We start from the raw sequence: 16,422 nt of genomic DNA, 5'->3' as shown, positions 1-16,422 counted from the left end.
TCAGCAATTTTAACTATACATCTAAAATTAATCAGTGTCTGGATTCAAGGAATAACACGTGCAAATTTTGGGATTATGATCATAGTCGATATTTATCTACAATTGTGACTGAAGTAAATTTAAATAATGCATTTTTATTTGAAAAATAAATTGTTAATTGTTAGTGTTTAATAAATTGCTGAACGTTATTAAACAGTGAATTAACGATATAATTATTATCCAAAATCATAGGGTTTGGCTATTGCAATATTACTTATTTTTGGATTTATAGAAGCACTTACCTAATTTTATATTAGTACATACCTGTACGTCCATAAATCGCGGTGGCATACCTACGTATAGACATTGGTTGTTTCAAATGTACTGTTAATTTGTATTCAAATAATTTCTAAGAAATTATAATTTAAAATGTATGGATTTTATTTTTACAGATTACAAAATATATTTTACCTTAGTTAAATCATAGGTAGGTACACTGATTCTAAACATATTTGAAAATCCCACTTTATTAATCATTGATGTGCATTAAATTATTTTTGAATAGTACATCCTAATTAAAAGACCCCTCTGCTTATATATAAACAAAACGTTTTCAAACCTTTTGAATTTCGATCATTACCTACTTTTTTAATGCAATAATTGAAAGGTAGATATTACAACAGTACAACAGTAATAATCATTGTTGTATGTATAATGTTAATGTTCACCAATAAAAGGTTAAATTTAAAAAGTGAAAAGTGAAAAACACTGAGGAACAATAAATTATACACTTCCTCCCACATGATCAAATGCACTACAGATTGGAATTATAGTAGGACATTATCCCATATTCTATACTTCTATACATGTATGTCTGTACTTTGTATAGTATAATGGGTACTATAGGTACCTATCTAATAAAGTATATGACCTTGTAAACGTAAATGAATATATTTTAATTCTTATTGGTTATCATTAATTATCATAGCGTTTTACTTAAATTAGATCTCTATAAACTTTACTCTTGTCATTATTTTTATTTTAAATCCGAAATTTTTGCAAAATTCAATCATATGATACCCATATCAATGCCAAAAGTGTATCATGCTAGGTGTTGGAGAAAATATTACGTAAACCCAATAAAAACTAAGCAGGCACCTCCTTCTACAGAGATTATAAATACATCCCTACTATATATCTACTATTTAGCTACCTTCGTCAGGGTCATAAAAAAGTTAAAAGTTCGAATGTCATTATTAAATGAGATATGATACTACTGCAAATTGCAGCAATACGAATCAGCTACATTAGAGCAAAAAAGAAACTAGAGATGAAATTAAGGGGGTGTTAAAATACTATGTGAGACTTTTCTTCAAAAGTATTCTTTACATAACCGTCTTAATGTCTATATAAATAGTTCTTTTGCAGTCACATAGAATCGGAAAATAAAAATGTATTAATAATTATTTAACACTGACCAGAAAAACCCACAGTTGGAATTTGATGACCAAATGTTTCAAATCAAAAATCTCATTAAATAATTATGTTTGAACTTTCATAATTAGTCGGTTGGATTTAGATATCTATGTATATAAAAATGGATTTCAGTCTGTTTGTTTGTCCTTTATGCATTCCTAAACCGCTGGACCGATTGCGACGAAATTTGGTACAGAGCATCAGAGCTATATTAGATCTATGGGCAGAAGATAGGCTAAGTTAAAAAGTGATAGGCCCAACCTCGGTAGGTGCTCACACAAACATTTTTAGATTTACGATGAAAATTGTTGTTTATTTATTAATATTTGTTTATTATTTTTAAAAATCTTAATATATAAATGTGAAATCAAAATCTTTGTACGGTGTGAATTCTAGAACTACTTATCAGGACTTGTTTTTTTTTTTAAGCGAAATAGTACATTGTGGACATTGGCGCAATTCCATTAAATTTCAGCAGGTGCAAAATTGTATTGGTCCAATGATAAATTAAGTCATATTATTCATATTTAAAGCTAATTGAATTGTTTGCGTGTACTATAGGTATCTTTTTATATTTGATAACAATATAACATAAACAAATATCAAAATCTGTATGTGCCTATATTTTAAATACTATATATGTGCTGTGTCTGTACTATATGATACGTAGTTATACATATAAAAATATTATATTTATATGAAATTAATTAAAGTGATAACAAAATTTTTAAAAAAATCAGCAAATCTTTGCACCTGCTACATAATACCTGGGGGTGCAAGTGCACCGTCGTGCATCCCCGTAATTACGCCACTGATTGTGGAGCAGGTTTATGCATATTATTAGTCAAATAAAGTTGCAGGGGTAAGAGGATGATCGTGCTAAGAAAATAGTGTCACCATCTTTCAATCAAAAAAAAATAATAAATATTAAATATTATTGTAAGGCTGCTATTGATTTCAAATATAAAGTTTTGAATTATTTATAACTATTTATTATTGTTTTCGCATTATTCATTTCGCAATATTCATCAACATTTTTGATAGGTATTAAACGACGAATTAAACAAAAAATTTTGAATCATGTTATAGCGTTGGTATTTTTAACGCGGAACGAAGTGCAAGAGGATCATAAAGTATAATAATATAAACAACATCGTTAATTTTATTAATAAAACAAACTAAAAGAAAATCACTTTTTAACTTAGCCTATCTTCTGTACCAAATTTCGTCACATTCGGAATTGTTAAACTTTTCTCGATAAAACAAATAAAATTACATAATAATGATAAACTAAATTGAATATCGTCATCGTGGCAATAGATTATTACTTTATATAATTTTACTGTTAGGCTGTAGTTTTACTTTATCAACATGTAGGTATAAAAATATACTGCTTGCATAATCACAGGAAACGAATTTAATACACAGACAATTTGCAATTATTACTTTGAGATAGAAATTCATAAAAATGTATCTTTTTATTTTTAAAATTTGAATATTCAATAGAAGATTCTTTATAAGTTTGTCTACTTTTATCAAATAAAAATGTCTACCAGAAAGTCAAATTAAATTTTTATGTGCATCATTTGAATTATAATATTGGATATTCATTTAATTTCTCGAATACTGATATTCTTATTATTTAAATGTCATTCAAAAACAAAATAACTGTAGGAATTTGGAATGCACACTATATCATTATTTTATTAGTTTCTGTTTTATAAAATTTTCAAAATATTTCAACAATTTTTAAGCTATTAATAGACATTTGAATTTTTCAGTTTTTTTAGTTTTTTATTCTATAAATATCAATAAAATGTTATCCATTAGGTCTAAAAAGTTGAAAATGTATTGCAAGGTTCCCCATAAGTTTATATAATAGCACGTTTTTCTTTTTTTTTATAACCATTTAAAATTCAAATTTTGACAAGATATATTTAATTGAAAATTTACAAATTCTTCAGTTGTTAAAAATGTATTAAACGTTTAAATTGTATGCGTCTCCACTCAGAATAGTTTTTCGTATACAATGATATTATATATAATTGAATTCAGATTTAATACCATTCATTAAATAGTAACCCACTTGTAACCTAATCCTAATGCATGTACACCAGAGCGACGTCCACTTACTGACCAGCTTTTTTAATTTTTTATTTAGCTAGCTATTATATATTTTAATTGATAAGGTGTGTTAAAAAATATGATAAACCATTTTTTTCGGCATATTATCCTAGAGCTTGAAATTCTTTTATTGTAATTATTTCACTATCGATCTCTATCTCTGTACCTACATATTGATTTTAATATATTATAATATAAACAATATGGGTATATTACGTTTTGAAAAGTTAACTTTTTCTAAAATATTAATTTTATATCATTATTTGGTATCATTTCAAAACTGAATTTAAAAAAAAATTATGTTTATTTTCTACTTTTTTAATGACATCTTGTATTTTTATTTCATATTCTGAAGCAGAAGATTATTAGGAGTATTTCATCCACAAAGATCAAATTTCGGACAAATAAATTGTTCATTAGCTTAGCTATAACCATTAAGTAGGGCAGTGATTTTGATGCAAAACCATATTTTTTTCTGGCGTTTTGAAATTATGTTAATCTGTAAGTACTATATTTTGGGTGCTACTGATTATTTCATTATTTAAAAGAAATTTTTTTTTTTGCATTTTCAATAAAATTAATTTTAAATGCATTTTTTGACAATTTTGGGGTATTTTCTTATAGTTATTAGAGCATTTTTCACAATTTATGCATATACAATGAACGAAAATTGTTGCGATTAAATGACTTGTGATTATATTTATAATTGTTATTTATTTATTTTTGTTAGTTGTTTAAGAACCCCTGATTAAAATACATGAATTGCGTCCTGTATTTTGGGGGACGCAATTCGTGTATACCTCTTTTACGTTACGCAACTAAGGTGACCCCATTCAAATCCAATCCAAACATCTAAACTTTAAATGTTTAAAACTAACCTATAATGAATTACTTGTTTGAAATTTTTTCTTTATATCTCACTTAAATACTACGAAAAATATTCTGCTTGGGAATACGAAATAATGTAATATACATTGTGGCATTCAAAAAATATTAACTTATAAATTATATCGATAAAAAATAACTAAAAAACATTTTTTTTAGAAAGTTTGAAAACTTTTTAAAATAATGACTGTCTTTTTTTAAATGGATTACCCTATGCATAACAAGTGTTTTTAACAATCAAAAATTTTAATAATGCAATATTATACTACAAATATAAAACTAATTTACTGAAAATGAAGAATGGCTAAATTTATTTTATTTTGTTGAGAGCTTAATACCTATATTATAGTTATTATTCCTATACAAAAAATATTTGAAATTTGAATGTACCTTGCTATAGAACAAGAAAAATAACTTTTAGGGTAGATTGGTAGATATATGTGTATCAATAATATATGATGTGAACACTCGCAAAAATCAAAATCTGATTTTGGTTTAATTTGATTGTATGCTTTAATTATTTTTCAGTGGGATTTAGTATGTTCAAAACAGTTTTATCCAACATTTGCCTTAACAATATTTGGTGTCAGTGGTTTATTTGGTATGTTGCTATTTGGATTTATTCAAGATGGGTTAGTATAAATGTTTTTCTTTACATAGGTATCTGCAGTGTTATCAAGTCGTTTTTCAAAATTTCTACATTTCAATAACCTATGTATTTGTATTTAAACTTTGTAGACTTGGGAGACGACCAGCGTTTTTCATTTATCTATTTATCGAGTGTATATTTGGTATAGCTACTGCATTTGCCAAAGATTTTTGGACGTGGTTAATCTTCAGAATCGGAGTAGGTTTTACGGTACCAGCAATTTTAGCAACTCCTAATGTGCTCCGTAAGACCAAATACAAAATTTCAGAAATTTCAGTATTTTACATATAATTTTTTTAATATAGCCATAGAATTTGTTGGTCCAGCTCATCGAACTACATGTATTCTACTTACCAACATTGCTCATTCTATCGGTATGGTTCTTCTATCGTTAGTCTTATATGCTTTTCGCGATTGGCGTCAACTTGCTTTAGCTACATCTTTACCATTTACTGTTTATTTCCTTTACTGGTGGTAAGTAAAAATACATAAATATATTTTATTTATTTTAAATTATGAATGTTTATTTAATTTACAGTTGTATAAAATAAAATATACGTAACATACACCATTTGCCATTTAAAAATTATATATTTTATATTAATTTTCATATTTAGGAGTTTCCCTGAATCCCCGAGATGGCTTTTGGCATGCGGAAAATTTGAAAAAGCAAAACCAATTTTATTAAAAATGGCGAAAGTAAACGGAAAAGATATTTCTTTGGATTATATGGACCAATTGAAGGTATATTGATTATATTCAATGTTTTTTTAAATAAACACATATACCTATGTATGTTTTTATAATTTTATGGAAATAAGATTAAATATGAAAAGGAATTTAAAAATCAAAAAAGTAAAACAATTAAGAAATATAACGTGTTTCATTTATTCAAGACACCGAATTTACGTTTGAAAACAATATCAATAACTTTTATATGGTATTTTTTTTTTTAGTATTTATTAGATTTTTAATAATTATTTTAACTGTAATTATTTCTATGTATATTTTTCACTAAGGTTTGTTAACACAACTGTTTATGTTGGACTTTCTTATTATGCACCAGCTCTAAGTTCTGATGAACATTTAAACTTTTTTTTGGCCGGTGCTGTTGAATTACCCACATATATAGTATTATGGCCTGCGATGGAAAAATTTGGCAGAAAAAGTTTACTACTTATCAGCATGTTGATTGGAGGATGTGCTTGCTTAGCTGCTACTTTTCCCATTCTAGGTTTGCAAATAAACGAAATATACCTATCTACTTAATAACTATTATATGCTGATGACTTTAGAACTTTTTATATTTTATTTGCGTGTTATTTTTTTAGATGATCAGTGGACCTTGATAATGTTTTGTATCGGAAAAATGGGAATTTCGTCGTCTTATGTTATTCTTTCTTTATTTGCACCAGAATTATATCCAACTGTAGTTAGAGGTTTGGGAATTAGTGTTAGTTCAGTAGCTGGTATGATCGGACCTGTTGGACTTCCTGTCATTAATTATGTGGTAATAATTTATATTAAGTAATATCATATTATCATATGATAAATCAATTTTAAACTTTGAAAAAATATCAATTAGGGAATGGGCTCTCAATTATCACTCATTGTAATGGGTGCATTGCAAATAATTGGTGCGCTTGTTACACTTATTTTACCAGAAACGAAAAATTGTCATCTGCCACAAACTTTGGACGACGGAGAAAAGTACAAGTGATAAATAAATAATCACATTTACATTTATTTATGAAAATAATGAAATGTACATAATTTTAATTCTTCACTTGGTGTGCTTAATTTATAAATTGATCAAGTTATATTTTCTTTTACATTATATAAAAAGCCTTTTTTTTACTTATATAAGAAATTAAAAATATTATTTAATATACCGTTGTGTCATCAGCTATTTCAGTAAATCATTTTCACCTATTTCAGTAAATAGTATTGAAGTATTGGTATCAATAATATATTTTTATAATTTATTTAAAACATAAAATTGCCTCTTGATACAATCCTAATTCTAAATGGGGTGGGAAGGATTTATATTTACACAACTGGAATCTTTATAGGATACATTTTAACATTATTATTTTTTTAAACTAGATATCTTTTATAAAACAGGAGCCAAATGGGCCACGTCATATTCAATAATTTAGATTTACCAAGATCTCAGCTGCAAGTGTCACTATCAACCACGCCTTTCATAACTTTGATTTAATAATTCTCTCCCTTACACACTACTAACATGTAGAAGACCAAAAGCGTCTGCAACCCCTCACACTTATTACTATTTAACTGCCCTTATTTTTATGTACCAAATGCATAATTTTTTTCAGTTACCCGGATAATCTTTCTTAGCACTCCTTTTTAACCTCTTCCCAGCGTTAAATCTTAAGTGGTTATCAAAAAAATAATTTTTTCATATTAGATTATGGTTTTGTTTTTATATTAATTTTGTTTTATTTAAAATAACTGTAGAGCTTTTATAGTCACTGACTAAAAGCTTAACAAAAATAAAAACAGGTGCTGCTCTAATATGCAGATTAAAAATACATGCAGTCTACCATCATAAATGTAAACCACATACCTATCATAGCAGAAAAACATATTTATTTAATAAAAACGTACATCCACTAAATCACTAAAAGATGATATAAAATTGGTCAGATAAAATGTTCTGATATAATATATTAATATATATATCATATCTTCTATTTTTCAACTATGTTTATAATTATTAAAAGTTGAAATTGTTGATACACCTAACGACCTAGCCTACTTACAATTATTACTGTGCTACTTAATAAGTTTTTTAGTAAGTAGTTACGTATTGGTTATCGATTGTGTTGTACTGCGTTTATATTTGTGTCCATTTTGTATATCGTGTATTCGTGTGCATTACCTATGCAATTAAAAGATCTTTATTTGACTGTCTCATCAGAGTGAAGAGAATGCCACTGCGTTTTTAAAGGAGCGCGGTTTATTAGATACTGTAGAAGAAACATTTCCATGTCATAAGTGTGGTTCTGAAATGGACAATGGTTTATGCTAAAAAACGAGATCAAGGAATGACTTTCATCCTGTGTTGTTCGGTGCAAAAAAAGGATGTCAGACCACGCGTAGTATACGGCATGCAAGGGAACGAGTTTTTTCTTTACGATTTGAACAATAGGTCTAATAGTAATTTCAAATGGGTGACATACGATTGCGCAGGGGCGTATTTAGATTTTTTTTTTTTTTTTTGGGGGGGGGCTATGGTATTTTCTCCAACTGAAATTCCCAATTCAGCCTATATGAGTTAGAAAATTTACATCTGATAGGACATAATAAGTAGACTTCATAAAAAATTCCTGAATTTCGGGGAGGGAGGCTGAAGCCCCTCAGACACCCCCATAAATACGCCCATGCGATTGCGAATGGAATAATTGCGAACGGACCTTTTCCCGTATCACGATTGCGAACCTTTTTACCTGACTTTTTCCATACAGCGTTGCCAGATTCATTGTTAGTAAATTATATTTATATTATAAAATAAAATTTATATTATATATTATTTTAAGTCAGTTTGCAAAAATAATGAATATCAAGTTAATAAGTTTTTAATCTATCTGTAGTAAAATAAAAAGCGAGCAAGTAAGTTATTATAACGCTGTACATTAGGTGTCATTATAACTGCTGGCTGCCTTTCAACGCGGCACACGGGCCTTCTATGAAATGGTTGAAGATATTCTTAGATGCAAGAAGTAAGATGAGAGGCTAGCTGAGAACAAAGCAAGAGTTGCTCTAAACGACTGAGCTCCCTCCGGGAAATCAGCAGAACAGAATTCCAGGCCGACCCGTGCATGCGACACCGGGCTGGGAAATATGATCGACAAACGGGACTGCATGATGTCATGACCATCATTTACTATATTGTTTAGTAGGTATTAGGTGAAGAAGTGCAGAAGATTTCTGATTTTAACTACTTACGCTATGTATAGTCGTTTGTTAAATATTGTATTTAAATGTTTTAATTTTAAATGTTTTTCATTAATAAACGATGGCAGCGGAGGATTGGTAATGTGCAAACTGACCCTCATCTGCTGTCGGTTCTAAATCGGGGGAAAAAATTGTGTCATTATAATGAATCTGTTAAATTTGAATTTAATTATATAAAATCAATGTATACGAAAACCGAGCATGATCAAATCATTAACTTACACGCAGCATTGAAAATTTGAATATTTTATACATTTTAACCATAAAATAATTAGTAAATTTTGAATTTATTAAATGTTGTTAAATTGATCTTTAAAAGCTTATAAAAAAATTGTACCTATATATTTAATCTTTTCAACTGTTATCATAACAAAATATCAGGAACTTTATATTAAACTTGTGAATTTTTTTACCCTGCAATGAACAAAAATATATTGACATCTATTAGGAAAAAACTAAAAAAATTTAAATATCCGGAATCAGCTCAAAACGAGTCAAAACATTATGAACATTTTACCAAGTATCAGATATGATAAAACAAATATTTTGTGTAAATTTCATGAAATTATCTAAGGTATTTAGAATTACACCAAAATTCTTATTTTCCAAATATTTTTATCTCATAGACGCTTTTGAAAACTACTAGGAATTTGAAATTTTTACATGCCGAATACACCAACTAGAGTCTCTTTCATTAAGTTGAATGTGCTACATATAATTTATTATTCTTACAGTCGGCAGTTATTTTTTACAGACAATTCAAATTTGGAATTTTTAGTTTTTAAAAACCAAGCTTGATGATTTTATAGATATTTTATTGTAATTTAAAAACATTATTCGTGGGTACTAGAAATTTAAAGAGTCAGATACCTACATTGTTATATATTTTTATACACGAAAATCACAGTGACATTTTCAAATTAATCTTTTTATGGAAGAAGTGCCTACTGTAGAGCTAATGCCTAAAATTTAAATAAATTACCTACTTAAATCACAATATCATCATATTATAGATTGATAGTCCCAGTCTTTGCTTAGAATCGTTTTTCGTAGGTATTTAATGATTTTTTGTCATCGAATTCTAATTAACATACCTGTTATACTGGCCAATGATTCTAGTACTGTATCTATGTATCTATGTATCTACTGTATCTATAATGTACAGCAGACCGTTACCTGTCCACTTTTTAATTTTTAATTTTCACATATACATAAATATTATATAAATTTATACTATACTTCGGGTTTATTCATTTATTATTGCTGACTTTATATAATAAATACTAATATAATAATATGATTGTATCTCTTGTTAGGTTATTAGGCACAGGTAAATTGCTTATCTTCATTATTTTTAATAATTACAAAATAACTGTAAGTTAATAGTTAATTATAACTATTACTATAGATAATATATTATCTATCAAATAAGAACCTACTCACCAAGTTAATGATAGTTCAGTATTTATTTATTGAACTCTTATTTACTTTTACTTTTTATTTCCTACTTAGTGATAACTGTTTTAATTAGTTGGGTGTTACACCTTATTTCAGTAGGTAGTTGTATTTAATTTGTTTTCATTATATTATACTATATTATATTATATTACAATTTGGTTCGATCATTATTATTTTTAGTAGATATTTTTATTTAATTATTAGGCAGGTAATTATTAATATTGATATAATATAAATTATTAGTCATTTTGTAAAAATAACATTGCAATTTGCATAGTATATTTCATAATACTCACAACTAGATTTTTATTTTTGCCTTTACAAAGCCTTCATAGATTGAGTAGTTGCAATGGCAAGTAAGTATTTTAATGTATTTATGAAAAATAAATAGATTAAGTGATATCTGTTACGGTATTAAAAAACTAATTTTATATGTTGAATACTACCTAGATTGTAAAAATCAATGTGGACCCGGTTACAAAAGTCCCTTAGATGCATATATTAATGGCAAACGTGAAACAATTTTGTATACTATTTGTATTCAACCAAATGCATTAACAAAAAAAAAATCAGATTATTTGGCCACTATTGATGTGGACCCAAATAGTCCTACATATTCTCAAGTAACAATAACAATACATTTTGTGTTGCATCTTAATATGAATATTATTTATATGTACCAACATTTTGTTACTTACAGGTAATCTTTAGGACAAGCGTAGAACATATTGGTGATGAACTACATCATTTTGGATGGAACACTTGTAGTAGTTGTTACGACGATTGTACAAAAAGCCGAAATAAAATTATTTTGCCTTCTTTAGGATCAGATCGAATTTACATTTTGGATGTAACAGATGTAAAAGCTCCTAAATTACATAAGGTTATTAAAATAATTACTTAATGTTTAACAGTTGATGCCACATTAAAACGCAGATTAGTAAATTATTTTTTTACTTTGATTTGATAGACTATTGAACCAAGTGAAGTCCATGCTTTAAATGTATCAACTTTACATACAACTCATTGCTTACCTAATGGCAATGTTATGATTTCAACGATGGGCGATGCTGATGGTAATGGGAAAGGTGATTTTTTATTGATAGATGCTGAAAAAGGAGTAATTAAAGGTAAATAAAAATTCAATAAAATTGAGTCTTATGTACCATTTTAATACAAATTATAAAAACTGCCAAACATTTATGTATGTACCTATATGGCTATATAAGCAATGTTTGGAAAGTTTGCTAGAAAATGAATTTGTTTACATTCATGTTTGTGTTCTTATCAAACGAACACGTTCATGTTCTTTGAAACATTGAGTTCATTAGGTTGTGCATTTAATTTTTTTTTATGAATAGTTTACCATATCAGCGTCCAGCAGTTAATATAAACACCCATAAACATATAGGACTTAACCAAAAAATTAAAATATAATTTAGACTTTAGAGCATGTACATTCTTTAAAGTATCTAAATTATAGACATATATTTATGAAATAGTAAATCAATTGAGCGTCTCACAAATTGCTCAAATTCATTAAAAATATTAACGTCATTCACATTCACATTCTATTTGGAAAAAAAATGAATGATGTTGTGTATCATTCATTAATTATGAATGTGCGTTTGTGAACAACTTTCTTTCCAAACACTGCCTATAAGGCTATTTATTATTTATTTATTTAACTTTATTAACAACTGTAGAAACATGGACAAAAGGTGACACTGCAAAATTTGGATATGACTTTTGGTATCAACCATACTGGAATGTTTTAGTATCATCTGAATGGGGAACACCTAAAGACTTCAAAACTGGTTTTATTGCTGATCATATTAACGACATTGGTATTTACAATGTTTATATAATAATTTATTTATTTAACACAAAGTTATAATCTTAAATGTTTATAAAATAGAGAAATATGGAAGGTCCATTAATTTTTATTCTTGGTCTGAGAGAAAATTATTGCAGACTATTGATTTGGGTATTGATGGCATAGCTCCTTTAGAAATACGATTCTTACACAATCCTAAAGCATCAGAAGGATTTGTTGGTTGTGCAGTAAATAGCACCATTTTTAGGTATTAATAATTGGCCTATCTCCCAATATGCTGTATACCACTGTTTTGTATACTACCTAAAAAATAAATATAAGTACCTTAGTACCTACCTAAAGTATGTAGTCTAACCAGGCCCGTCGCTAGGGTACAAGCAAGCCATACGTTGCTTTAGAGCGGCATAACATTTAAAAAAATTGAGGCGTCAAATTTTAATATTAAATTTCCAAAAAAGACAGAAATTTAATTATTATTTTTATTCGCTTTAGGGCGGAAATTGTCTTACGACGGGCCTGAGTCTAACAATGTGTTGAGTTCATTTATAGCTAGCTAAGATATCTCTATTTGTATATATTATTTTTCATTTTTAACCACTATGCTTTTTTTCTTTATACATTTCATTGTATATGTTATAAAATCAACAAAATTTTAATTTGTAATTATAACCTAATACAGGGGTCACTAAATGGTGGCCCACAGACAAAATTTACCCAATCTGCAAACAAGAAAAAACTAGTAAAAAGGGTTGTTGTAATTTATAATTGTTGTTCAATGGTTTTTTCACTATCTGTAATTTTGATAGCCAGTGAACAATTTCTATATACCCAATCTGGTCCTTCAAAACTATAAATTGGTGAACTCTAGATCATAGTTTATAGGTACCTACCTAACTAAAGTTTAGTTTGTTTACAGTTGATTTTTGCATGTTAAAGAGAGTTATTTAGACTATTATAGTAGACTATAATCAACCTTTAAAAATGCTTATCAAAGATTTGCATACTTTATATTATGCTATGATTTTAACCAAAGAACCGACAGTTATATTAGTTATTACTTATTAATCATAATTACCTACCTATATGGCTGTATCGCCTGTATCAATGTTTTAATTTTTTAAATAATTTATAAAAACATAATATTTTTACTTTATTTAATCTATGTAAAATCACTGAAATGAATCAAATTTATATTGTAGACAGTATTTTCTTTATTAATACAGTTCACAGTATCAGTTCATTGGTAGGTATATTGGGAGATATATGCCAATAAATTTTAACAATTCACATTACATCAGGATATATATACATAAGTTGTACAATTTTATAAATTTAAAATGTTTGAAGATTTTTTCGCACTGATGATGGTACCTGGGAATCCGAAAAAGTGATATCCGTGCCTAAGAAAACTGTAAAGGGTTCTAATGGATTAAATGAAATTTCCGGTATATTATATTGATTAACAAATACTCAAGTAAAGTTTAAAAAATAAAAATATTGGTTTATTATTTAAGGTATGATCACAGATATTCTGATATCATTGGATGATAAATATCTATATTTTTCTAATTGGTTGCACGGAGATGTCAGGCAGTATGATATAACAAATACCAGCAAGCCTAAACTAGTTGGCCAAATATTTTTAGGCGGACAATTGTTGAAAGATGGATTATTAACTGTTGTAAAAGACTCTGAGCTCAATGTATGTATTTTTAAATGATAACAAGGATATTATAAGTAGGTAAGTAAATTTATTGATTTATAGGAACAACCTGAACCTGTATATATCAAAGAAAGACGTTTATTTGGTTCACCTCAAATGCTCCAGTTAAGCTTAGATGGAAAAAGGCTATATGTAACTACTTCTTTATTTACGCCATGGGATAAACAGTTTTATCCAGAATCGGTGAAGTAAGTTTATTATTAATTCTTTGGTAAAAAATACAATATGTCTTGGTATCTTATAGAATCTCTATAACTTTGAAGAAATAGAACAAATATTCCTCTAAAATTTTAATTAGATGTCTTCATACCTTGATATTGGTTAACACAATTATAAGAGTTTCATTTACCACTAAACGTATTGAGTCATAGAATTTATACATTTTCTGTAGTATAATTAAGTAATTACCTATTTACATATACATATAAGTAATTTGAATCTAGGACAAAATATCCAAACCAAAATATCCAACGGTCAAAATACTTAAAATATCCAAATTTTACGTAAATTAGTAGATTACACTTTACTTTCTAATAACATTAACTCCTAAATATATAAATTACGTTAGTAGTATAATAATTATAATATAATATCACAAAATATACAGCACAAACATTAGTCAAATAGTCAAATAATATAAAATAAAATGTAAAACAATTTGTTTTTATGAATACAGGAATAATTTGCTAAAAAAATGATTACCTACACTATTTTCTAAAAATTTAAAAATGTTTAAAAAAAAATGTGCGTGTATGTATACTGCGCGTCAATCCATGAGCTGAGCTTGGCCGCTTGGCGAGTTTCGTTAATATTATATATATAGACATATATCAACAACAATTAAAAACTCAACACAGGGGTTTGACTAATGTATGTGCAGTATAGTTTATGATGTTATTAGGTACTATTAATGTAATTTATTTTACAATTCATAATAATTAATTGATTTTTAAAATTGATTTTCTAAATTTTTAGAAAATAGTGTAGTATATTATTTGACTATTTGACTAATGTGTGTGCAGTATATTTTGTGATATTATTACAACTAACGTAATTTATATATTATATTTATGCAATTATTATATATAAGGTATATTTTTATAATTAAATAATTTGATATTTGAGTTAATTTTATTAGAAAGTAAAGTGTAATATATTAATTTACGTAAAAACGGATAAATTTGGTTATTTTGACCGATTACCAAATAATTTATATAAATATTTTTTATACAAAATAATAATTATATTATTATTATTTTATTTATGATACACAGTTATAATTTTATAAACTGAGATGCACTGAGTGATACCTATATTATTATTATTTTCAATTCTGATGTTTGGATTAATTTATGATTATTATTTTGCTATAAAATACAATTTAGCTACATAAATGAACTACTTCTTTATAATTCATGTAGAATAATCTCATTCTCCGTAGGTTTAAAAATAAATATACAACTACTAAAAATTTAAACCATTAAAACAAAATAATTACAGACATGGATCTACATTAGTCAAACTTGATGTGGATACTATTAAAGGAGGCTTATCTTTGGATCAGGATTTTTTAGTAGATTTTGGAAAAGAACCCGATGGTCCTATCATGGCACATGAAACAAGGTAAATATTGTCATATTGAATTATTGAACAAACTACCTATATAAATTGAATTAATGTTAATGATAAATGACATATATGATGAAATTAAATACTCAAGAATAAAATAAAATAGGTTGATGTTTAATTTTTTTGTAACTTATAGAATTAATTAGAATTTACTATAATAATACTGCCATTAATTATTTTTATTTTATTCAAAATAGTTGCCTATTGTGTAGTTTTTAATCTTATAAATCCTGAGTATTTATCTGTTGATATTGTTTAAAGTTTAAATTTTAATATTTTTTAAGACCTCTAAGAAAAAAAAGTTCTGATTTATTCCAAAATAGTGATGGATCAATGGGGAATAGTATTTTTTAATTAAGGAGAAAAAAGTCATACTTGCATTATATATATTTCCATAATATTAATATATTCATACGGTCATTTATCATTGTACACATCTGCAATTTTGTAAAATTGTGCTGTAATATGACATTTTATTTACCATAGGTATCCAGGAGGTGATTGTACTTCAGATATTTGGTTGGCTGAAGATTAGAAAGTAAAGAAAAAATGTAAACATTTATTTTATTTAGATCAGATAGTTTATGTATTTATTGTAATTAGAGTAACAAAAAATATGTAATATTGTAGTATACGTATTAATATTTGAAAAACAATAATAAACATCATATAGATTTTTAA

At 26.8% G+C, this 16,422-nt stretch overlaps 3 protein-coding genes across 5 annotated transcripts in view; 2 read left to right on the top strand and 1 right to left on the bottom strand.

Moving 5' to 3' along the window:
• The window catches only part of Balat (Beta-alanine transporter), a 7,362-nt gene extending 330 nt beyond the window's left edge, over nt 1–7,032 (top strand). The window contains exons 2-10 of the mRNA XM_015508429.2: nt 5–113; nt 4,993–5,096; nt 5,203–5,357; nt 5,419–5,587; nt 5,731–5,857; nt 5,935–6,053; nt 6,133–6,347; nt 6,445–6,623; nt 6,699–7,032. Of these exons, the coding sequence (XP_015363915.1) occupies nt 5–113; nt 4,993–5,096; nt 5,203–5,357; nt 5,419–5,587; nt 5,731–5,857; nt 5,935–6,053; nt 6,133–6,347; nt 6,445–6,623; nt 6,699–6,833 (1,312 nt within the window). The 3' untranslated portion in view covers nt 6,834–7,032. The remainder of the gene's footprint in view (nt 1–4; nt 114–4,992; nt 5,097–5,202; nt 5,358–5,418; nt 5,588–5,730; nt 5,858–5,934; nt 6,054–6,132; nt 6,348–6,444; nt 6,624–6,698) is intronic.
• The window catches only part of LOC107161846 (FHF complex subunit HOOK interacting protein 2A-like), an 18,873-nt gene extending 7,480 nt beyond the window's left edge, over nt 1–11,393 (bottom strand). The window contains exon 1 of one of the 2 annotated variants that reach the window (XM_089221224.1): nt 11,251–11,393. The gene's annotated coding sequence lies outside the window, so the exon portion shown is untranslated. The remainder of the gene's footprint in view (nt 1–11,250) is intronic. The other variant, XM_015508428.2, reaches the window with a different exon arrangement.
• Nucleotides 10,648–16,422, top strand: LOC107161814 (methanethiol oxidase). 2 transcript variants are annotated; one of them, XM_089221226.1, is made up of 12 exons: nt 10,648–10,760; nt 10,879–10,908; nt 11,003–11,175; nt 11,253–11,435; nt 11,523–11,682; nt 12,259–12,399; nt 12,471–12,636; nt 13,737–13,834; nt 13,904–14,091; nt 14,155–14,300; nt 15,613–15,735; nt 16,228–16,422. In XM_089221226.1, exons 2-12 carry the CDS (start codon nt 10,902–10,904, stop codon nt 16,274–16,276), a joined length of 1,434 nt encoding a protein of 477 aa, XP_089077352.1. In that variant the 5' UTR covers nt 10,648–10,760; nt 10,879–10,901; the 3' UTR covers nt 16,277–16,422. The 2 variants fall into 2 exon arrangements, with proteins under 2 accessions (XP_089077352.1, XP_015363877.2); XM_015508391.2 differs by having other exon boundaries at nt 10,700–10,908.

The sequence above is a fragment of the Diuraphis noxia genome, unplaced genomic scaffold (assembly GCF_037042655.1).
Source record: "Diuraphis noxia isolate RWA-SAM2 unplaced genomic scaffold, SU_Dnox_SAM2 contig0002, whole genome shotgun sequence".
Classification (NCBI taxonomy): Eukaryota; Metazoa; Arthropoda; class Insecta; order Hemiptera; family Aphididae; genus Diuraphis; species Diuraphis noxia.
Note: the sequence above shows the minus strand (reverse complement) of the source record. Positions and strands in the feature narration are given on the sequence as shown.